Source organism: Setaria italica, chromosome VIII (genome assembly GCF_000263155.2).
Source record: "Setaria italica strain Yugu1 chromosome VIII, Setaria_italica_v2.0, whole genome shotgun sequence".
Taxonomy (NCBI): Eukaryota; Viridiplantae; Streptophyta; class Magnoliopsida; order Poales; family Poaceae; genus Setaria; species Setaria italica.
The window spans coordinates 34,660,148-34,683,683 of NC_028457.1; the positions used below are offsets into that span (position 1 = coordinate 34,660,148).

At 49.6% G+C, this 23,536-nt stretch overlaps 2 protein-coding genes across 3 annotated transcripts; both read right to left on the bottom strand.

Moving 5' to 3' along the window:
* Positions 1-14,397: 14,397 nt before the first annotated feature.
* Positions 14,398-20,430, bottom strand: LOC101776721 (P-(S)-hydroxymandelonitrile lyase). The gene is made up of 11 exons (XM_004979700.4): positions 20,171-20,430; positions 17,000-17,429; positions 16,672-16,764; positions 16,499-16,591; positions 16,201-16,286; positions 15,773-16,039; positions 15,511-15,641; positions 15,309-15,410; positions 15,110-15,218; positions 14,847-14,987; positions 14,398-14,723 (listed from the first exon to the last, which is right to left on the bottom strand). Exons 2-11 carry the CDS (start codon positions 17,400-17,402, stop codon positions 14,667-14,669), a joined length of 1,482 nt encoding a protein of 493 aa, XP_004979757.1. The 5' UTR covers positions 17,403-17,429; positions 20,171-20,430; the 3' UTR covers positions 14,398-14,666.
* A 1,525-nt stretch (positions 20,431-21,955) lies between these two features.
* On the bottom strand, positions 21,956-22,970 carry LOC111258147 (putative disease resistance protein At1g59780). Of its 2 annotated transcripts, none has more exons than XM_022828866.1 (2): positions 22,829-22,970; positions 21,956-22,723 (listed from the first exon to the last, which is right to left on the bottom strand). In XM_022828866.1, the coding sequence occupies exon 2, from the start codon at positions 22,717-22,719 to the stop codon at positions 22,102-22,104; it is 618 nt and encodes a 205-aa protein (XP_022684601.1). In that variant the 5' UTR covers positions 22,720-22,723; positions 22,829-22,970; the 3' UTR covers positions 21,956-22,101. The 2 variants fall into 2 exon arrangements, with proteins under 2 accessions (XP_022684601.1, XP_022684600.1); XM_022828865.1 differs by having other exon boundaries at positions 21,956-22,729; positions 22,829-22,968.
* Between the last annotated feature and the right edge of the window lie 566 nt (positions 22,971-23,536).

Sequence of the window (23,536 nt, forward strand, 5' to 3'; positions counted from 1 at the left end):
ACGGTCGAGGTACAACTCTGCATATTGCTTGACTGTGTAGGTGGTGCGAACAGGAAGGAAATGTGCTGTCTTGGTCAGACGGTCCACTATAACCCAGATGGAATCATATCGTTGTGTTGTAAGGGGTAATCTAACTATGACGTCCATGCTGATGTCTCCCCATTTCCAAGAGGGAATAGGTAGCGGCTGCAAGGTTCCTGCTACCTTCAAATGACTGGCCTTGACACGTTGACAGGTGTCACATTCTGAAACATAACGAGCTATCTCTGGTTTCATTCCACTCCACCAAAAAGTTTGACGGAGATCATGGTACATCTTATTGCTGCCAGGATGGATTGAGAACTTGGAAAGATGAGCTTCATCTAGGATTTGCTTTTTCAGCTCGGGGTCGGCGGGTACTACTAGCCGGTTTCCATAATACACACTTCCCGTTTTGTCCTGACGGAATTGTTTATATCTTTCATCCTTTACTGAGATCTTACTGATGATCCGTTGTACTTCCGTATCTCTTACTTGTGCCGACCGGATTTGGACTTCCAAAACTGAATCAAAGATGATGTGACCAAGGGTTCCTTGAGGAACAATCTCCAAACGGAGTTTTCCCATCTCGTGGCACAAGGTCTTGGTGAAGGCTGTTGACAACAAGCAGTTGCAATGGGGTTTGCGACTGAGGGCATCGGCTACCACATTGGCTTTGCCAGGATGATAGTGCACTTCCAATTCATAATCCTTTATCAACTCCAGCCATCTTCTCTGTCGCATGTTAAGGTCGGCTTGAGTGAAGATGTACTTGAGGCTCTTGTGGTCGGTGTAGATGTTGCAGCGAGCTCCCATTAGGTAGTGCCTCCATATCTTCAGGGCATGTATTACTGCTACCAACTCAAGGTCATGGGTCGGGTAGCTTAGCTCATGAGGTCGTAACGCACGTGAGGCATAGGCAATGACTCGAGTGTCTTGCATGAGAACACACCCAAGTCCAGTGCCAGAGGCGCCACAGTATACGTCATACGGCCTAGAGGTGTCGGGCTGAGCCAAAACTGGGGCTGTGGTCAGCAAGTGCTTCAGGGTCTTGAAGGCCTCTTCACACTTGGTGTCCCACACAAATTTGACCTCTTTCTTCAGCAACTCGGTCATCGGCTTCGCTATTTTGGAGAAATCTGGTATGAAACGCCGATAGTAACCTGCCAATCCAAGGAAACTCCTGATCTGGTGTACTGAGGCAGGAGACTTCCACTCCATGACTTCTTGCACCTTACTGGGATCCACGGCGATACCATCCTTGGAGATAGTGTGTCCCAGAAACTTGACACTATCTAACCAAAACTCACACTTGGAGAACTTGGCATAGAGCTGGTGATTTCTCAGCCGTTCGAGAACTATATGAAGATGGTCAGCATGCTCTTCCTCGTTCTTCGAGTACACTAGGATATCATCAATGAACACCACTACAAACTTGTCCAGCTCGGGCATAAACACCGAGTTCATAAGGTACATGAAATAGGCGGGTGCATTGGTGAGTCCAAAGGACATGACTAGGTACTCATACAGTCCATATCGGGTAGAGAAAGTTGTCTTGGGTATGTCGCTGGGTCGAATCTTTATTTGGTGATAACCAGAACGAAGATCGATCTTGGAGAACACTTTTGCTCCGGCTAACTGATCGAATAAGACATCAATGCGTGGTAGCGGGTACTTGTTCTTGACTGTCACAGCATTGAGGGGTCGGTAATCCACACACATACGTAGACTGCCATCTTTCTTCTTCACAAACAGGACAGGGCAACCCCAAGATGATGTACTGGGTCGAATGAAGCCCTTTTCCAACAGATCATGCAACTGGGTCTTCAACACGGCTAACTCAGCGGGTGGCATCCGATAGGGTCTCTTAGATATCGGGGCTGTGCCAGGAATCAACTCTATGGAAAACTCAACTTCTCTATCAGGCGGCATACCCGGCAAATCTTCTGGAAACACATCAGGGTACTCACAGATAACAGGGAGGTCTTCTAGACGGGCTCCCAAGAGAGGGTAAGCACAAGGAAGCGAAGACTCAGGATGGGTCAAAGATATGGTAGAACTGCCATGGGAGGGTGAGCTGATGTAAAGAGATCGGGCTGATGTATCTAGAACCACATGATGTCGGACCATCCAATCCATATCAAGGATGACATCTATGCCTTCTAGGTCAAGGATGACAAGGTTTTCCTTGAAGAGGGTGGGGCCTAGCTGGAGAGGTACAAGAATAACAATCTGATCCGATGTTACCCTTCCTCCAGGAGTGGCGATCACATAGGGTTCCTTAGTGTGACCGACATCTAGCCCACATCCTTCCCTAGCTTTACTCCCGATAAAGCTATGGGAGGCTCCCGAATCAAACAACACAACAACAGCTTGATTTAAAACAAGGAAAGTACCCGTCATTACTGGCGCACCTTCGGGGAGCTCGGTCAAGCTGGTGTAGTTGAGTCGGCCTTGTCGGACTTGTACCTTGGGCCTTCTTCCTCTGGCTGCCATGGGGTTCTGACCTTGCTGTTGATTCTTGTTCCTGGGGCAGTCCTTTGCAACATGTCCTTCATTGCCGCAGGTAAAACAACGATTACTGGCTGCCGGGCGAGGTGGCGTTGGCAGGGTCGGCCGGGGCACTTGCGGTTGGAAGCCTGGAAAATGAGGCGTTGTTGCCGGTGGGGGTCGGGCTATCCATCTTCCTGACTGTTGGGGTCGGCCAGGGGCTTGTGGAGGGACCATCCGGAACCTTCGAGTCGGCGGACTCGGAAATGCCACAGAGGCTTTCCTCTTCTGGTCGGCCTTGAGGGCTTGCATGCAGTCCTCCTGAGAGATGGCCAGGTTGACCAACTCGTTGTAGGTGTCCACCTTGATGGGGTTCAGCCTTTCCCTGAGCTCCAAACTCAGTCCTCGGCGGAATCTGTCCCGCTTCTTCTCGTCTGTGTCCGCATGATAGCCAGCATAACGGCATAGGTCATTGAAAGCTTGGGCGTAATGCAGCACATCCCGAGTTCCTTGGGTGAGGGCCAGAAACTCGTTGAGCTTACGCTCCAGGAGACCTTCTGGAATGTGATGCGCTTTGAACGCCGTCTTAAACTCGTTCCAACTGACCACGTGGCCAGCCGGCAGCATGGCATGGTAGTGATCCCACCAAAGCCGTGCGGAGCCACGCAGCTGCTGGGCTGCAAACTGAGCCTTGTTGTTGTCGGGGCATGGAGCGGTGAGGAGCTCGAACTTGGATTCGATCGTACGAACCCATGCGTCAGCATCGAGCGGTTCTTGTGTCTTTTGGAACAGCGGGGGTTGTGTCCCCAGAAAGTCCTCATACCGCGCGATATGCGGCTGCGGCTGTGCTCTTCCACCACGTGGCTGTTGTTGTTGTCCTTGCACCAGATGCCTTAGCAGCTCGGTTTGAGTTGCTAGGATTGCCTCCAATGGCGATGGGGGCGGGGGCGGGGGAAGATCCTGTCGCTGATCGCTACCGCTGGGCACAGAACCAGACCTGGTGCGATGCACCATCTGCAAGAGTTAACGCCCCATTAATTTCATAACCTTAGGCATACTCCAACAAATGGAACATATGAATTAAATCCCTTAATGCGACTCTTGCCAATGGTGCATCACACGTCCTCATAGAGAAAGCACATTCCTCTCATTCTCAGCATAGATAACCTCTACTTGACCTGGTACTCCACTTCAGGCAACACATGCCACATACAGACTCCTATGATCTGATCCAACTCAAACCAAGGGGTCGGACACGGTCCGTACTTGAAAAGGGTCGGACGAGGCGGAAACTGCCTCAAAGGGTCGGCGCACTCGGTTTTACAAGCTGGGGTCGGCCCAAGAACAGGTCCTCAGAACACAGCATATGGTCACGGCGCAACTTACTCATCCTAGCATCCACACCATACAAAGATGAAAAAGCTACGCGCCAGAATTAACTTTATATACAACGATGTTTCAACACAGGGAGCACTCAACTCGAGGCTAACCTATTATAACTTTTCAAAAATCTAGGCTGCCGAGGAGTACAACAAAAAGATGGTTCCCTGAGAACCCTTAAGCTACCAATGGACACTATGAGTCGGAGAAGGGGCGCCATCTTCCTCTATATCCATGCTGGACGCTCCCTCATCTTCCTCAGGGTCCTCTTGAGCTTCGAGCTGCATGTTGAGGGCATGCATATCTTCGAGCTCAGCTTGGTGCTCCTCCAGATGGGCATTGGCAACTGCCAACTCCATTTCCACCTCCATCTTTTCCTCCGAGAGCTCTATCATGCCGTCCACGAGGTCGGCGACTTCTCCTTCAAGCTCGGAGATCCGATCTTGCATATCGTGGATCTGGATACCACGTTGGATCAGCTGGTAGGTTTGGCCTACCATATCTCTTCTTGCTGCCTGGAGGTAACCGTGGGTATCTGCAGCCGTCCAGGCGAAAAGGGTCATGGCTCTTCCCTGAAGCTCTATCAACCGGTAGAGAGCGGCCATGCACCGGATGTTGGTGGAGATGGTGACCATGGCGCAGGTGGTGGCTAACACCTCGATGTTACCGACGCGGTCAAGCCATGCCGGGTCCAGCCGGTTCCTGATGGGGAAGAGGCCGATCGGGTCTAGCGTGATTTCCACGGGATGCAGCTGACAGAACTGGGTGAGCAACTGAAGGGCGGCGGACTCCCATGTATCTTCCGGAGTGAGACCATAGGCTATTATGCCAAGAGAGGGCCAGTCGGGCCGTGCAACGGGAGGTGGTACCAAAGCTTGCACCTGGCACATCTGAATGCCCTGTTCCAAATATAACCGCCCGGCATACAAGGGCGGGGACTGGTACCCAAACCACTTCAGCGTATCCCACAGAATCGCGGGAAACCCCTCGAAATGCAGGCACGTCGATTGGAAGGTACCGTCCGCTCCAAAAACAACATGTCCGGGAACAGCCATCTGGAACCAAGAAAACCGAAAACCACGTGAGATAGATTCCAAGGGTCAGGGGTCGGATAGAGAAGCATACGGTTTTAACCGAGAGCACTAAAAGAAACTAGAAATCCTTAGATCCAAAAGAACTCTTTCGAACAAGGTTACTGTTGAGAGGGAAACATTACAGATTTTTAGGTATGACGCATGCACGGCCTACCTTACACTTAACCCAAAACAACTGCCCGAAACTCGGGTCTTACGCGGTCAGTGCCGGTGACAAGGCAACAATACGTCTCTCCCTATAATAACTAGTCGGTTCTAGTAACGTCTCCTATACGAACGCGGTTAGCAACCTGCAGAAAACACCACACACGAACCTTTCGTGCCAGCACCCACGAAAGCGTCCCCAAACATTACCGCTCACTATAGGAACGGCACCCATGCGTTTAAGGCTGCATGGACAGCACTCAACCGCGGAAATAGGTTCCCTTTGAATGGATCCGTATAACCCTTCGCATACTCGTGATGCGGAATCGACACACGTATGACAAACGTGGCGAAACAACCGTGCTGATAGGTTTGTTGGAATTGAACCGTACCAACCTTCGTATGGAACACATACGGAACCTGCGCACGTATAATAGACGTGGGCGAAAACAACCACGAAGATAGGGTCCTTTGAATGGAGCTCCCTATCAACCCTCGCATGCTCGTGATGCGGAACTCGGCACACGTATGGTAGACGTGGCGAAGTGCTGGAAGGGTTAGCAAAATAACCAAATACTTATTAGTCACCTAAAACAACCCCAAAATCCCCTAGGGCCTCTCGCACTAAGTCATCCTTAACGATCGTACGAGATTTTTCAAAAGTTTCTTGAAACTTTTATCCTTTTCAAAGAAGTTATTAGGGCTTGTTGGGTTCTCTGAAATGCTAAACACGGCTCTGATACCAGCTGTGGCGGAACCACCTCGGATTAGCTTGATTAAGCAGGGTTAAGCCGCCTAACATGCGACACTCCTGCCTAAACCGGGCTAACACAAAGTGCCGTCGGATTTCATCCGATTTAACCACTTAAACAGGATCGAGTTTAGCAAACCCACACGAAGGTGAGTGGTTACAGAGAATACAACAAGTCCACTGAGTTGAACAAGTTTTACCCATTTAGTTCGGCCATAAAATCCAACATCGGAGTTTTACAAGTTTTCAAGAAATAACAGAGAAAACACTAGCGGAAGACTTCGTCGGGGTCGAACATCCCTGGTGAGGCCAACCGGGACATCATTGGCTCCTCTCCTCGCCGTCCGAGGAAGGATCCCACTCGACCGTCCAGCCTGGCGGGAGCTGGGGCGGCCAAGCACCAACCAGAGAGGGGTCGGAAGCAGCAACTTCACCTGAAAAATAGGAGCCACAACAAGGCTGAGCTACTAAGCTCAACAAGACTTAACCGATAGGAGTAAGGGCTACTCCTCCTTCTAGACATGCAGGCTCTTTGGCTGAGGGGTTTGTTTGCCAAAAGCACTAAGTAAAACCCTATTTTCAAGTTTTAGCTCCGGTTCTAAGTTCATTAACCGGTCTAGGTTTTGCAACCTATTCTAAGCAATCATAGAACCAAGCAGGATGTGTAGATATAACAACAACATTGCCATCATCAGATTCCTCAGTTACTCAGGGTGACATAGCGATCAAGCAATCTCAAACTGTGAGAGGCAGACGAATCGATTCGAGTTCTCTAACCATGCATGGCGAACCTAGCCTCACGACATCCGCGCACCCGGAGGTCGCTTCCTGTGTCGGCCTTCCCCATCAATCCCCTAACCCGTGTCGGGCCCATTTCCTTTGGTGCAAGGTTCCACAGACCCGGCCTCTGCCGTTCTGTGACCACGCTTGCCACCACGTGCGACAACCAGCAGGGGAAACTCCGTTCCAAGAACAATGAGGCGACCGCTCACATCTAGGTTCAATCCGGTACTAGGCTTCCTCATCCCATACTAAGTATGAGGCTAGTACTTTCAAACACTTGATCACGAACACCACCACTTCGGGCCTTAACAAGATTTCATAGACAGACGGGGCAACCATCCGACCACCAAAAAGTTACCAAAACCCTGCCCCGTCCATCGTCCTTATAGTTATAACAGGAGAGTAAACATGCAACTCCTACAACTCGCGAGTGACAGGAAATCACTCGACTTTTACCGTTTCCTAGTTAAGCAATGCCACTACTCGGTCCAACAGCTAGTGCTCAGATCATTGGGATGACTAAGTCATGCATCTAGGGTTTCACACAACTCCTATACGTAAATGCGCAAGCATGTTACAGAAGGCATGTGCAAGTTTGGTAAACCACTCAAGGTTTTCATGCAACCGAGGCTTGCCTTTAAGCAAGGAGGACGGGAACTGCTCGACTTCAGGGGAGACTTCGACTTCTGCGGGCAGGAACTCGGCTACAGCTTCTTCTTCTGGCGCCGGGTGAAGCTCGTAGAAGCCGTCGGCGAGGTGCAGCTCTACACGAATGCAATGCAAGGGTTAGCATAGACGGTTATTTCAACAGCAACACTGGCTTGCCTGAGCCCAGAAACTTGCGACAAAGAGCAGGAGGTTATGGTGGTTCGAGGGAGCTGATGATGATCAAGAGGTAAAGGTAGGAAAGGAACTAGTGGTCTGATCCTTGAACTAGAGGATGTGATAAACTGGGGGTCCTTAGACGCAAGCGCTGAAGGGTTCCCAAGTTTTACACATACACCCTCGAGTTGAAGAAAAAGATCACAACCAAGCCCTCGGACGAGGCGGATAAGGGTCGGCGGAACAGATAGGATCGGGCGAGACGGAACCGGGGTCAGGCGGATAGGAGGGGTCGGGCGAGGCGGACTGGGGTCGGCAACTCACCTTCTTCCTGAAAGGAAAGCTTGGGGTCAGAAAGAAGCGGACTTCGGGCGGAGGGACTAAGGTTTGAACAGAAGCTAAGACCGGCAATGCTCCGGCGGCGGCGCTGCTTCTTGCGGATCACAAGAGAGCTTTTACGCAGCACGGAGGAGCAAGCTGCTGGGTGACTTGGAGAAAACTAAGAGAGAACTGAGAGAAGAACTCCTCAAGAACTGGGTGGGTGGCGCTATGAGCTTGAGCAGAGAGCGAGAGAAGGCTGAAGGCAACAATGGCGGAGGGAACTCCGGCGACGGGGGCATTCCTTTTATAGCTGCTGGAATAGAGGAAAAGGAAGCGGCGCGGAAGAGAGAGAAGGGGAGCGGCGCGAAGGCCGGGGAGAGGCAATGGAGTGCTCTGCCGGGGCGGCGATTGAGCGAAGAGGGCGGTGGGGCAGAACTCCGGGGGTGACGCCAGCGATCATTGCGTTCTGCCGTCAGGGCAGCGTAGGAGCGGGTAGACTGGTGGTTGAGATTTGGCGGAAAACGTGCATCGTCGTGCGGAAGATTTGATAGAAGCGACCGGTTTAACGGCGCTAGAATCGAGGGCGCACAGGTGAGAAGACAGGCGGACGTGGGCGCGGGGGAGAGCGCGGAACAACAGATTGTTGGGCGGCTTCTGACAGAGCGGGGGAAAGGAACTGTCGCGGCCGCGGTCGGGGTTGGCGGTGAAGGAATCGTCGTGTAGCGGCGACCGGGCGGCGCGACTGTGGCTGAAGGGACGGAAAAGACGGGCGACATCGGGCTCTGGGGCCGGGATCTGGCGGCGTGATGATGAGCGCGGGAGGCGAGGCTCTGCAGAAAGGGGTGCAGAGGGCTTCCACTGCCATTGGGGAAGGGGGCGCGAGAACCCACTCGGTCGCTTGCCAGAGACAAAACTGAGCGGTGGCGTCGGAGAAGACGAGCCACGCGGCAGGAAGACTCTGAGGCGGCCATGCAACTCGAGTGCGGCTGTCGCGGAGGATCTGGGAAAAGATCTCGCGGGTCCACCGGTGGATAGATCGGACGGTTGAGGAAGATTAGCAGAATCCGACGGTGGGCTGAGCTCGCCGGGGTCGGGTGAGGAGCGAAGCGGAAAGGGGTCGGATCTCAGGGGTCGGGACCAGGCGGATAGCTGAGCACTTAGGTGCGGTCAAGCAAGACAGATGACTAGGATCAAGGGCTCTGGTCAAGACTAACTCGGGAAGGTTTAGGGGTCGGTCGTTACAGCGGGTAGGCCATGTCAACTCCCAAAAAAAGCAAGCCAAGGAAATGAGGGAATTATACTATATGCATGAGTAAAACCTATATATGGCTGTAGAGGTTTATGCAGCAGCAGCAACCAATGAAGCAGCAAAACATTACCATCTCTGAGGTCAACACCTCAACAATGAAGTCGGCACAAAACACCGGATCCTTCACCCAAGGGTCCAGCACCCAAACACACTAGGCGATGTGAGATCTCCCTCCTCTCACATCTCAAAAAGGGGAGGTAGAAGAATAAGAAAAGTCTAGTCAGAAGTAGAGGTAGTCAACAGCATTGTCCATAACTAGTGGATACGGACTATAGCTATAGCTTTATACACTCTGCAGAGGTTGTACAACTATACCCGCACGAATGGAGCCTAAATGGTAGCGATACATCCAAACCCCACCTAACAGCCGAAACTCTAGTAGGTGGATAGCTCTCTCCTATTTCCTCGAGTCTGGAACCGTCCTAGCTGAAGGGCACGCCATCACTAGTGAGGACCTCGAAGCTATGAAACCTACCCACGTCGGGGTGCAGTCTGGTTAGAGCAAGCCAATGCCTCGAACTCCTCACACGATCCTCCAATCCGTCTACAGGCTGAGCACTATCCACCACTAGTCCCGGACCAAACCCCGCCCATAACATATGCAAGTGGTATGTAAGAAAAGTAGATGCTATGACTGGTGGTAAACTAACTCGGTCTTTAAGCGGCTAAGAGCGAGCACTCTACCCACAAGTATGTGCCGAAGCACCTGCAACACACAAGTACGCCACTTGCTCCTCAGTAATAAACAAGGTACCTGCCACAGGTACGGGGTGCAGAGAGAGTCCAGAATGCTCTCACCCGGCAAGGCACGCCTCAGTACCTCCATGGCTCACTCCCGCCAAAGCACAACACGGAGTATTCAAGGAGTGTTCATGGAATCCATAACTCAAAAGCATGTATATGGACATACGAGCGGTGGACTAGCTAGGGGTCTGTAGCTAGTCCACAAAAATAGGTAACAAGGAAAATAGGATAAACAATTATCAAAGTACGGCTAAAAACATTTGCTATACAGCACATCATCATCAAGCATCATAAATAAAGTTTTAGCAACTAAGCATGCATAGAATCTATATGATTGGGAGTGACACGACACCTTGTCCATTGTTGTTTGGATCTTCCTTGGTGTAGTTGGGGTCCTGAGGGTCTTCCGGGTCGTAGCTCGGGTCTAACCAGAACGAGATATGGCGTAAAGTAAATTAAATGGCATCACATCTAGGAAAAAACTCTAAGAAAGCCAAATTTAGAAGATCCAAAAAACATCAAACTAGCTACAAATGGCACGAGCTCAATTTTACGAATTTAATGCAACTGGTTTCATATTTTTCGGAGTTAAAATGAATTAGTTATGAATTTATTTAATTATTTAAATAATTTTGAAAAATATTTATTAAGGGTGACACATGTCATCTCCTGGTTGTGCCATATGGTAGCACGAGAGTGTGCCACATGTCTGCTGACATCACCATGACGTCAGCATTGACCAGTCAACGGTCATCGTTGACTTGGTAGGCGTTGACCGGTTAACGGTAAACTATGTCCCACCGGTCAGCCGGTGGGCCCCATAGGTTAGTGGGCCCGCAGGTTAGTGAGCCATTTGACAGTTAGTGGGCCCACCAGTGGGCTTGGGCCTATGACACGTGGCAGGCACCTGGCGCACTCTACCAACGTGGCTCTGCCACGTGGCACGCGGATGCAGCTGAGCGTGGCGCGGTGTGGCGGTGACTACACCCATGACATTGCGGCGCGAGCGTGCGCGGGCGCGAAGGCATGCACGACGTATGCTGGGGCACGAAGGCGCGTGGGCGCGTCGCAGCACGGCAGGCACGGCGCGATGGTGCGCGCGCGGAGACAGCGCACGGCAACAAGGCTAGTGCGGGATGGGGTATCGGGCGCGCAGCGTGCGCGCGGTCACAAGGTAGTCCCCGGTAGCTCGGGCCCATGGAGGCCGGCGGCGAGGGCGAGCGGTGGTGGCTCGAAGGCAGGTCTATGATGCCAAAAGGACAAGGGAGGGAGGCGGTTGAGCTCACAGAGGGGGCGAAGGTAAAGGAGGATGGCGTCGGGTGACGGCAACGCTCCCGCGGACAGCGGTAGACGGTAGCTCCGACTTCCCTCAGGTGGCCTCCTTCCTTCTCTTCCTTCCCTCTTTTTCTCCTCCTCCTTCCCCCTTTCCTTCTCGGGTGGCCGACGGTGCCCGGGTGGAGCCCTGGATGGATGGTGAGGAGGGGCTTCGGGCGGCCCTATTTATAGCGGCGAGGCGAGGGTTAGGGTTTCGGGGTCGCGGTGCCGGCGCTAGGGTTTGGTGGTGCGGCGCCAGTGGGTGAACGGCCCCGATCTGGCTGTGGCGAGGTGCGGGCGGCGTGGTAGCCATCCAAGGCCACTAGCGCAAAAATGAGGGTGCAGGCGAGGTCATGGGCGCGCGAGCAAGCACGGTAGTGCGCGCCAGCGCGGACACGGCTAGCGAGCCTGTCCCATCCAGCGCGCGTGAGCGGTATAGCCGAAGGAAGAAGAAAGAGGAATAGGGGTGGCTGACAGGCGGGCCTGGTGCGTCAACGAGAGAGAAATGGTGAGGCAGGGCATAGCGTGGTTAGGCGGGCTGGCTGGGCTAGCAATGCGGCCTGCTATGCTGAAAGTGCGGAGGTGGCAGCTGGCGGGCCAGGCCAGTGGGCAGGCCGGCCGATGGCGGTGGATGGCGAGGGAGTTAGCGGGCTAGGCTGGTGGGCTGTGGGCGGCCTGGTAGGTTAGTGGGTTAGATAGGTTTTGTTTTTGTTTAGATTTATATTTAGTTTGAATTTTGAATTAGATTCAACATTCAAACATATATCCAAATAAAATAAAAAAATATCCAAATCAATCCACGCAAGTTTTGAAATGGAATTTTTAGGTGAGAAGAGAATTATGGAATTTTGGGATGAAAAGATAATTTGACTATCATTTTTAAATAAGCACAGAATTCAAACAAAAAGTTTTAAATTTTTAGAAATTTCACTCAAATTAATATTACAAATTTTTGGAATATTACACATGGAGTCTTCTTCACTTCACGACACGTATGGGCATGCATGAATGGTTATGTGCAAGACGCCAATGTAGCTTTGGCTTCAACATTTTTGACAAGAAATAAATTTCAAAAATATGCTTGTTGTGCTCCCTTGCTGTTTATAGATCAAGAAAGTTTTTATTCTAACTTCTGCATGAGTTGCGCACTCAGACATTGACTAGTACAATTCACAATCTCCGGCTGTCAACAAATATACTAACAAATAGAAAACAATTCTTTAAACATAGAAAAAATAGTGGATGCATGGCATTAAGCGCATATATATCCTATTAGTAGACATTCACCTAGTAGTTGGCATAGATGATTTCCATGACTATAGCCGAAGTACCACACACACACTTAATCTTTATTACCAAACCGTCCTCTCTTTTTTCTTTTAATAAGGACACGATGTGTATCCAATGTGTCGCCTTGAATATGTATTTCATGCAGGAATGTATTCTTTTTTAGTAAAAAAACAACATCGTTTTCTGCTTAGCCAGATAGCCCAAAATATAGCACTTGCTCCACATAAATTTGGAGACGCATTGGTGAGGATACACTCTTTAACTAATTTCCAAACAAATTATGTATATTTTTGGCAGTGGTAAACCATATACAACCTGTATTGTTCTCTGGATAAATTTAGGAATATGCCAATAAAAAAAATGTTGGATAGTTCTTTTGTTGTAAAAAAATTAGCATTTATCTCTACCTTTCCAATTACATTTAATCAGAGAGAGATTTTAGAGTGATTGAAAAAAATGAGAGCTGTCCATCCTGAGAAATCGAACACTGGAAACAAAGGAAGTACCATGAAGTACCTAAGGAGAACTACCAAGAAGTAACAATTTGGTCGGACCAAGTAAAAAATAGTGAAAAATTACTATGATGCCCATTTAATTATGTGTAAATCTATTTAATTTTTTTGATAAAAAGATAAGAAAGGAAAGTACCTGCAAGTACCACTGGTGCTTTAAAGCATTATAACAAAGCTCTTAATCAGATTATCTTTTGATAAAGTCACTCATTTGACTGAGAACAAAATAAATATCTTGATCTTTATAGGTAACTTAAGTCTAAATAAATTCATTTGGGGGAACAACATTATGATTCATGATATGTTTGTACATCGATCGAACAATAAAGGTCATTTTTATTTTGGCTGCAAATAAAGGGACCACTCTGATCATTAAGTTGCACGAACGCTACTCTGATCAGTTTGTCTCCTAAGAAAGCTCTGCGAAAACACACATTCAGTGGTACTGTGCTAAATGCAAGAGCTACTGCATGTGGCTTCCTAGCAATATCATATAAAGATTGGTGTTGTTATTTGAGAGTAAAGTTTTCTAACCACTTATCCTCCCAAAACTGTGAATCCCCCACTTTTCTAAACTGATCTATAACTAACCTTCATAAGGCTTCATACGACACACAGCTTCTCGGCTGCGGTACATATACAATTGGACAACTCAGTACCATTCATTAAAACAAACTTTTTTACTGTTTTTTTTTCAAAAAGAAGCGCAGCAGAACTAGTAAAAAGTATTAGAACTAAAATGATTGGCATTTTCAAATAGTTTGAATCGTTTACATACCGAGGTATTATGAGGCATTAACAATGTTGATTAATAATTATATAAATCAAATACAAATCATGCTGCCCGTCCCGCCAACCTTTTGTCGTACGTCAACAGTCTTCCTAGGGATGAAAAATAATTGAAAACGGTAAGGAAAAGCCTTCAACGCCTCTTCAATTTCATTGTTTTACATAAAATTGATAAGGGGAAGCTAGGAAGAAAAACGATATTTGATATACCGAAGTTGAAAATGAAATCATCCAACTGGAGGCAAGTCGATAATGGTCCGAAACGCAAATGCACTAGTAGTGCAATGATTGGTCCCTAAGTAGTGCTGCTAGCTAGCCGCGAGGTTCAAAAACCGAAAAAAAATCATGCCATCGTGCTTCCCGAAAATAGTGCCATGATTAGGGGTTAAAACTATCGATAAACTGAACTGATATTTCTTAATTGTTATCGTCCAAATCAAGTAGATATCGGAATATGAATGTGGATTTGAGCTATCCATTTTGTATTTGCATTCAGCAACATCTAAATCTTGATTCGTATTCGAGATAAAATGTGGTAAAAAGTGCTGTCTGATTTCTAACGAATCTGATCCGATTCCATCCCTAACCACGATCATTTCGGGGGTACAGAGGCTGGCCGGGAGGCCCTTTTTAACCTTGCCATTGAAATATGACTGTTTTTTTTATAAAAAAAATCATATGACTGATTTTGGCACAGTCCAAGCATGCATTATTTATATATATGGCTGTCAGGAGAAGCATGATCCATCGTCAAGCCAAGGGTTGTTTATACATCCACAGGTTTTCAGACGAAACAAGATTTTCCAGCTTTTATTCTCCGCGTACACATATCAGCAGCAGACATGACGTAGCGTTCAACGGTCGCGTTGTGGAATCGTCGTCATGAAGCACGACCCTGACCCTGCTCAGTAGGAGGGAGCTTTCTCACTAGGAAGTAGGATGACGCTGGCATCTTTTGGTGCCTGCAAAATCAACATGCATCTTTCAGAGACCAATGTAAGCAGCTGATGATGGCATGATCAGTTGTTGATAATTTCCATGAGCAAGTTGATTCGATGTGGCGAAAAAGTTGGTTGGAAACTGGCCTCGGCCGGCATGGGTTCGCCCAGCAGGAACTGCTTGAACAGGACGAGTGCCTGCTCCGGACGGTGCAGGGGAACCTCGTGCCCGGCGCCGCGGACGGTGACGTAGGTCAGGCCGTCATACTCCATGCTCCAGCCACCAACCTATATGTGATCACAGCATGCATGGCCATGGAGGAAAAAACAATGTATCCGTAAGAAACTAATCTAAGGATTCAGAAGAAGCTTGGTATTTAACTTTCTCCTGTCCAGTGATGAACACTGACCTCAGTTGGGACCATGTACCAGGGATACCAGCTGGTCTTAACAGGAAGGCCCAGGGCAGCAAGGGAGCGCCTGGTCGAGCTCAGCGGCACTGCAGTGTCTGTGTCACCACTGCAAATGCAAAAGCATGTATTTTCTTGCAGGGAAATCGACAATGAACTCACTGAAGAAAGGCATAGAACACAGCCAGCTTCTTGTTACCTGAAGACCCAGATCTTGAGGCCAACTCCAATGAGCTCCTTGTAGATGGGTATCATGGAAACATTAGGCGTGATTGTCGTCCAGTTATCATAAATGGGATTGCTGCAGATAAACAACGAATTCAATTGAAATAATTTGAATTTTGAAGAAAGATGGATCAAACAGAACTCAGAAATGTTGAAGAATACAGAGTAATACTTACTTGCACATCGTCCACGGGTACTTTATCATGCCGCTGACGTTGGCGTGCATGGCGTTCTGCACCTCGGGGATGTTCAGGTAGTTGGTCGAGTACCAGGCCGTGCACGGGTCGTAGGGCGGCAACATCAATGGCTGAACGACCCACGCATGCATCATCAAGATCATCATCGATCGTTCGTCAAGCAGTTTCCATGGCGAGATCGAGCTAGAAATGATGATGGCCGGCCGGAGATGACCGCCGGCAGACAAGAGAATTAACTTACGCGGCGGCTCCGCTCGAGCATGCGATCGTATGGGTTCCCCCTCTCGCACGGCGGCGTGTAGATGCTGTAGCCGTCGATCTTGCCCATCTCCTTCGCGGCCTGCACGTCGCAGATCTTCTGGCACTCCGGCGAGGGGTGGATCAAGGAGCTACCCAGGCAGACATCGAGCCCGCTCGCCAGGGTCTCGTCGGAGATGAGGCCGTGGTGCCACCAGTACTCGAGCATGCCGATCATGTCGGTGAGGTCGTCGATCAGGCCGTTACCGACCTGGGATTAATCAAATTAAACTGAATGTGCATTTTTATAGTTTGGTTGGTATTTACATTTCGTTGTACGTGTGTTCGTTCGTTGATTCAGTTTGGATATAGTCATGATGAAATCTGTTGTGTGAATTCAAAGGTTTTGATGGATTATGTGCGCGTAAATACCATGAAACCTTTGAAGTTGATGAAAGGCTTCTCTACGCCGATGTTGTTCCTGTACACAAGCTGGGACAGCTGAGGAACATAGTGACCTGAAAAATTAAATACTTCAGGAATTACTATGGTTGGTATCAAATGAAACTGCAAATATAGACAGAACTAATTAAGTGGAATAATTTTTCAACATTTTGCATGTCTTTTCGAAGTAGGATATAGTGGGGATTTTGAATTGAGTGCACTAAAAATTTGCAAACAAATAAATCTGGAAGAGAGGGAGAGGGAGGGAGGAGCAAACACTACTGACCTGCATAGCTCTCTCCTGCAATGTAGAAATCACGGTACTTGTACTGCGGGAATCTCTCGAACCATTTCACCAGGAAAATGTACGAGTCACGTGCTGCAAATAGAGCAAGAATTAATATTAATGCTCACATCAGAGGAACGGTAATATGTTTGTGTCATGTGTTTTTTAACGACCCGTTCTGTCGTCGCCAACAACGAGGTCAGAGCTGGTGTTGCTGTAAGAGAACCCCACGCCGGCCGGCGACTCCAAGAACAGTACGTTCGCCGCTGCAATGCACATCACATTTTCCTTTAGTCTAAGGCCTTCTTGCTGTAAGGTCATTAATCTTGATCATTATCTAAAAAAGTGATTAATAATCTTGATTGTTCATGTCGATTAGTCTTGGTATCTAAAAGAGTGGTTTAATAATCTTGATTGTTAATGTCGATTAGTCTTGGACTCAGATTAACGTCTGTCTTTTTTTTCGCGGTGATCATCGATCTCTCCGTTAGCTTATAGTACCTTTGTTCCAAGCGAACTCGTTGAGCAGGAGCGTCTGTCCGTCGGTGTTGACGCGGAACGCGCCGAGCTCCTCGAACGCGCCGGAGCCGACGGAGGAGCACCCGGGCCCGCCGTTGAGCCAGAGGACGAGCGGCGCGGTGGCCGGGTCGGCCGTGGCGCGGTCTGCCTCCTGGAACCAGTAGTAGAGCGCGCGGCCGGCGCCCTCGTCGACGGTGACGTAGCCGCCGTACATGTCGAACGCCACGCCGTCGTTGGGCTGCCCCGGCATCCCCAGGATGCGGTCCTCCTCCTGCGAGTTCTCGTGGGACGACCCACTTGCCAGTGGCGGCACCAGGAGGATTAGGAGGCCAGCGGCCAAGGCGAGGAGTAGTGGAGAGCAGTGGCAGGAGCTGCTAGCAGCCATGTTTGATTCTTCCCTGACCTTGATTGGCTACAAAGACAATGAAAGACCAAGAATCACTTATATACTAGCAGGAGCTAGCTGTTTGATGAATTACCGCACGTGTGTTAAAATGCTCTATCATCATCTCGTAACAATCATAGGGATAGCAGCTAGCATGAATAGGAGCATGTGGACATACTGCCTGGAAGCTGAAACGAGAGAGACTACTCGCCGGTGATCGTCCTATATTATGCTCTCCCGTAAAAGCTGCTACGAAGAAACGGCCCAAGAAATTCAATGCTGTCGCCGTTTTGGCCCCAGAAGTGCACATCGCCATGGTCTCCGTCCTCCCCATCCTGCACCATCGCCACTTCCACATGGCGGAGCAAAGGCGGTCCACCTAGCCGTCTGTAGCCATGGCGGTGACCATCAATGTCGTTCTCGATCAATCTTGTCGGAGATTTTGCGATGGATTCCACTTGTCGTGGTGTCACGTTGCATCGTCTCCGGTGTGGCGACCGATATTGTCTTGATTGGATTCATGCGAACGCTACATCAGCACGTGTTCATATGCGACGAATCAAGCACGTTATTCATAGAGTGGTACTGTGGTACTCTAGTAGAGGCTGGTGGAATAATTCGCTTTTTAATTGATATAATTAAACATTGATTTTAATTTAATACTAGTTATCAATTAAGAAGAATAAACTAAAGTGAACGAAAAAAATCATACAAGTCTTCAATAATCTCAATAATGTTAAATCGTCTTTTCTTCAATAGATGCTACAAACAAACAGTTTTTTTTCAACTAAATGATGTAAATTGGATTGAAAGTTTTATTTGTGGTGGTAGTGTGGGCATAAAAAAGGTTAAATGGTGACATCTCTTGGCAAAGAATGAATAGTAGGGAAGCAGGGACATTCGACGGGCGTCAACGAAGCTTTCGCGGGTCACTAGTTCAAAGAATGATGGCTAAATAAGTGGATTGATTCCTCACCACCATGAAAAGATGCCTTTTCCATCTTACAATATGCTGACAATGCAATTTTGCTTTACGGACAGTGATTTGATTTGGATCAGAACATATAATTACTGATTTGTGATTTTTAGCAGTTATTCAGTCTTAAATAAATTACTATAAGAGTGAAGTTTTCTAGTATATATGGTCAGGAGAAATAATACGCAGAATTGTTCAGGTGGCCATTTAGATATTTCGGTATGTAATCAAGTAATCCAACCAACGTCTGATCATGCACACCACAATTGCCACTGGCCAAGAACTCTAGGTCATCTCTCATTCTATCCCTTGTGTAATATAAGCATACAGATATCAATAACCATTACAACAGAAAGCTCATTAACCAATCAAAGCTTGGGTAAATTTGAGAGAAAAAAGGTAAATTCGCTTTAAACGAGCCGAAAATGTACACTCCCTGCAATTGTGCCTAGCTATTTCTGACCGTGGATCTGCTCCTATACCAAATCCATTACTCAAAGAACATCAGCAGAGTTGCCACTAGACAGCCCACTCCTCGGCACCAGAGGCTCGCTAATGCGAGGAGCAGCGTCGTTCAACACGCAGGAACGATGGAGCTAGCTATTGGTTACTTGGTTAGGCGAAATTGGGCTTGGATATAAGAAATGTTGCTACTGTAAGTAATAATGAAACTATACATCACCTCTTTTTTCGAATGTCGCATGGCTAGGCTGCTTTGGAGAATAATTCATACTGGCTTACAAATACCTAAAAATGTCATTCATATGTTTGGGTAATGGCTACAAGGTATTAGATGGAAGGAAAAAAAATTTAATATTGACAGCTATAACATGTGCACTACCAGAGCAACTTGCCGACAGTAGCCCATAGTGAGGAAACATCGCTTTCTCCTGTCGGTTGGACGGCAGGAATCATTTCCCAGTTCCTGACGGCCACCCTAACATGCCTCTGAAGGCCAATTCACCGTCAGGAAACCAACTAAAAAGGGTAAAAAAAAATATAATGCATACACCCATGCAGATAAGCATCAATGATCAAAATTTCTCAGCAGCATCAATTCTAATTTGTATGATAGTTTAATATACATGTCCTTTACAGATCTGCATCCACGATTACAATTTCTCACCTCCATCAAATCCAATTTGCATGATAGTTCCATGTACATACATATCTTATAAATTGTACATACAGATCACATTGGCGTCCATCAAGTTATTGGCATAAAATGACTACTGCCCTATAATATACATCTTTTCAGATCTGAAGAGAACTTAAGATGACAGATTGCTTAAAAATCTATACATAATTCATTGTATACCCGAGTACATGACTCCCAGCTAGTTTTGTGAACTTGTAGACAGCTCAATATTAAACTTTTAGTCAAACTAAAGGTCGTTGAACTTCACCTTGAAGTTGAACTGAAGTATTATAAAGGATGGCAGTTCTCGCTAACTCTATTCCGTTGTATTTTTGTACCAGACCAGGAACAAAATTAACGATGAAATGGCAGGCATGTTCAAGTTGTCAAAACTGAAAAGAACTAGTAATGATCATTGTTTTCACGGCGGTAAGGCGACGCGTGGTGATCCACCCCCTTCGAGACGCCTAGGCGAATAAGGCGCGCGGCGAGGCGACGCCATACACATAGCCTAACCTACAATAGGGTAGCACAAACATACACTGATACATACCTTCTTGCTGCCAACTAGCGAGCAGAACAGAGCAGCACTGAGCACAGGAAGGAGGTGAAGGAAGAGCAAAGAAGAGGAGCAGAGAGAAGATATACATATACCTGAGGGCGGAGCAGAGGAGCAGAGCAGAGGAGGACTTCCCCCTCGGCGGAGCTGAAGCAGCAGGGGACTTCCCCCTCCAGGTGCCGCCGCCGCCCTCTTCTCTTCCCCCTCGGTGCGCCGCCGGATTCCAGGTGCCGCCACCGCCCTTTTCTCTTCCCCCTCTCTCCTCTCTTTCCTCCTCGGCTGGATGGAGGCAGCGCGCCGCCGGATTCCAGTGCCGCCGCCGCCCTCTTCTCTTCCCCCTCTCTCCTCTCTTTCCTCCTCTCTCAATTGGCGCGCTGCAGGGATGGGGCGTGGCGTGCCCGCGCAGGGGGTACAGGCACGCGCGCATCTCCCTCTCCCTTCCCGCGCGCGCGCATAGGGCCGCGCCTTTTTTTCCCCGCGCGCGAGGCGACACCTTACCCGCGCGATGCCGCGAGGCGACGCCATACCTCATGTGCCTTCTCCACCATCAGGCTGGCCTCCGGCAGCGCCACATTGCCCTCCCCCTTGGCCGGCGCTGACGCAGGAGGTGATTGGATCTTGAGGGAGGACAGGCAGCAACTAGGGGCGAGATGGAAGGAGGGCGGCGGCGGCAGCATCAGCAGCGAGGCTGAGGAGGAGGAGGAGGAGGATGCGGCGCCCGCGGGTGGCGAGGACGGAGGAGGATGCGCCGCCACCAGAGGGTGCGAGATGCGGCCAAGAGTCCAAATTACACCCCTGATATAGTCACCCAGTCTAAAAGACACCCCAAACTCCGATACCGGCCAGATGAACCCCCTAGCCTGTTTTACGCTGCTTTCTATCCTACGTGTCACTGGTTTTACTATTTTTTTGTCCATGTCAGCCTCTTTCTAGCGTTCGCCCTCTCCTTTCCACTGCTCGGTTAACAGCCGGGGGACGACGAGGAGCCGCACGGACGGGGACGCGCGGGCAAGCGTAGTTGCACAGGCAAAGCAGACAGGCATGGACGGTGGAATTGGCGAGGAGCGCCGGCGAACTGCAAGCCGATGCGACGAATCGCCGGCGCGTCCCGTAGGCGGCGCAAAGATGATGAGCCACCTGCGCGCGGATGGGAGGATGGGCCGATTCTGCGGAAGCAGCCTGGAAAAATCAGGCAGGAATGGCAGCGCGGCCACAAGCTCACCAATCCAAGCCCCTCAATTCGGTGCATTTTCTCCAGCGCATAAATCTGCAGCTGCACAGTCGCCGCGGCGTTGTCGGACCTGCCCGCGAGCAAGGCCGCCACAGAGGCGTCGATGCCGTCCACGGCCACGCAGCCGAGCGCGCTCCCCGTGTCAATGCCGCCTTTTCCCTCGTCCACGGCACCGCGGCGAGCGTTCGCCAGCTCCTCCTTGACGGTCGGCGCTCGGGCGGCACCTGAGGAGGTGGAACCACCGGGCCTCGGCCTCTTGCTGATCGCGCCGCCGAAGAGATTGCGCGGGTGCGCCGCCGTGGTGCCGTGGTTACTTCCTTTAGCCACGGTTCCTTACTAGGTGTACCTTTAGCGAATTGTGGTGTACATACCTGAATATCAACATCACACCCGAACAATTCTGTATAATCTTTCTCTTCCTCATATTGATCATACTAGAAAATTTCACACATTTTCTAGTTTAATTTCCCACTCATTTTTAGTCAATGGATAATTTAAATTAAATTACCAGTCCGGGATTGGGCCTGGTTTCCTTTGGCCACGACCAGCCCGGACAATAGTAGGTGTACGCAAAACCCAGCAGGCTCAGGGTGGGACGGGCCGGGTTGGGCCTAATAAAATGCTTAGGTATGTTTATCTTAAGACCAAATAATGGCTAAGATAGCAAATGAATAATTTGTTTATGGCTTGATCCAAATTATAATCCGTAAATAAAATTGTGCCATCTGCACACTGAGAGATACTGAAACAAAAGCAGAGCAATCGAATTGTGCTCTAAGCTTTTGGTACACCACATTAGCAAGAGTTGTCTTTTCCCAGGCCTCCGAATCCAACTATAGAAACTATCTTGTCTGATACTTCTTCATTCCCTTCCACCAGAATCTTGCTTACCTCATCTCTTGCCTCATCAATGCCAACAAGCTCTGTCTCCTTTGTGTACTGACCCAATAAACGAGGATCAACAGTTGTCTTGACCCCCTGAGCAACAACACTGTCGATCTTGTACCTCTCACGCCGATCGCACACCTCTATGACGCGGCCCTTGATGCCTCTGATCTCAGTAGCAATCTTATGGCGGAACTTAAACCGTGTCAACAAATCAAGGCTTCTATCAATGTACTTCTTGAAGCCCTTGGCCTGCTCATTTCCCCTGCCACGAACCATGAATGTGTCGATACTGTCTTCTATATCGTAGGACAGCTCTCGCACATCCCTGGCCCAAATCTTGTCCTGCCTGTCAAGCCAGTCTGCTGGTGCCTCCGAGAGCTTCTCGAGGGCAGCCTTCATGCTCTCGAGCTCGGCTTGAAGGAACATGATCTCCCCCTTCACCCCCTTCTGCAGCTTGTACTCGCCAACGAGCAAATCGCCGAGCTTAGGGAGGAGGCTCAGCAGTGCCCCCGTCACAACCTCCATGGGTCTGTTCCTGGGAGAGCGCAAGGAGTAAGAAACTTTCCTAGCTGCTCTTGAGAGTTCGGACGACCGCAAAGGACGAGAGAGAACAAGCGAGGATTCTAGGACTCACCGGTCGCGCCTGCTCTCCAATCACGCCGCCGCTCTTCGCCTGATCAGGCTGCCCGCCGCTTGTCGCCGCATCGAGCTAATGCTGCGACGGAGTGCCAACGCCCGCCGCTCGCCGGATTCCAGGTTGCTCCTCGCTATCTGCCGTTGACTTTGAACAGGACTGACTCGAAGAGCCCCATGAGACGAAAGATGCTTTGCTTCTTAGCCCCGTTCGAGCATCTAATCTTAATCAAATTTTATGTTTTATAAGATAGTCTGATTTAGACGTTTCAACAAACAATATGTACATGTGACCTTCTTTGGGAGGGCTTCATTGGTAGCTTCACGTCAAGCCCTCCCAAATAGCAGGCAGCGAAACGGCTTCACAGCCGAAGCTTCGTATTTCCCGCAGGGAGGAGCCCTGAGGTGCAGTGGGAGCCGAAAAAACCGGCTCCCCTGACTCCTCCATGCTCTTTGCCAGCCTTGTCCTTGGGTGGGTCCGCCGGGACGGCCGCAGAGGCATGGCCCGTGGGGAGAAGGTGGTTGGCGGCGGTCGCAAGGGCGGTGGCCTGCAGGGTCGTGGAGGAGGTGGCTGGCAGCGGGCATAGGGACGCGACCCGCGGGAGGTGGTGGCCGGCCACGGGGGCGCGGCGATGGCTGCAGGCAGGGGCTGGTTGCGGGGAGGAGGTGGCCGACCGCAGGGGCGCGTGGCCACGGGGAGGAGGTGGCC

Bases quoted from the DNA above. Each gene is read 5' to 3' on its own strand.
- LOC101776721 (XM_004979700.4), bottom strand. From the start codon at position 17,402: ATGGCTGCTAGCAGCTCCTGCCACTGCTCTCCACTACTCCTCGCCTTG. The intron at 16,592-16,671 runs GTCGTTAAAAAA...CTCTATTTGCAG, and splicing joins TGTTGGCGACGACAGAACGG to CACGTGACTCGTACATTTTC. The intron at 15,642-15,772 runs GTAAGTTAATTC...TGGGTCGTTCAG, and splicing joins TGCTCGAGCGGAGCCGCCGC to CCATTGATGTTGCCGCCCTA.
- LOC111258147 (XM_022828866.1), bottom strand. From the start codon at position 22,719: ATGGAGGTTGTGACGGGGGCACTGCTGAGCCTCCTCCCTAAGCTCGGC.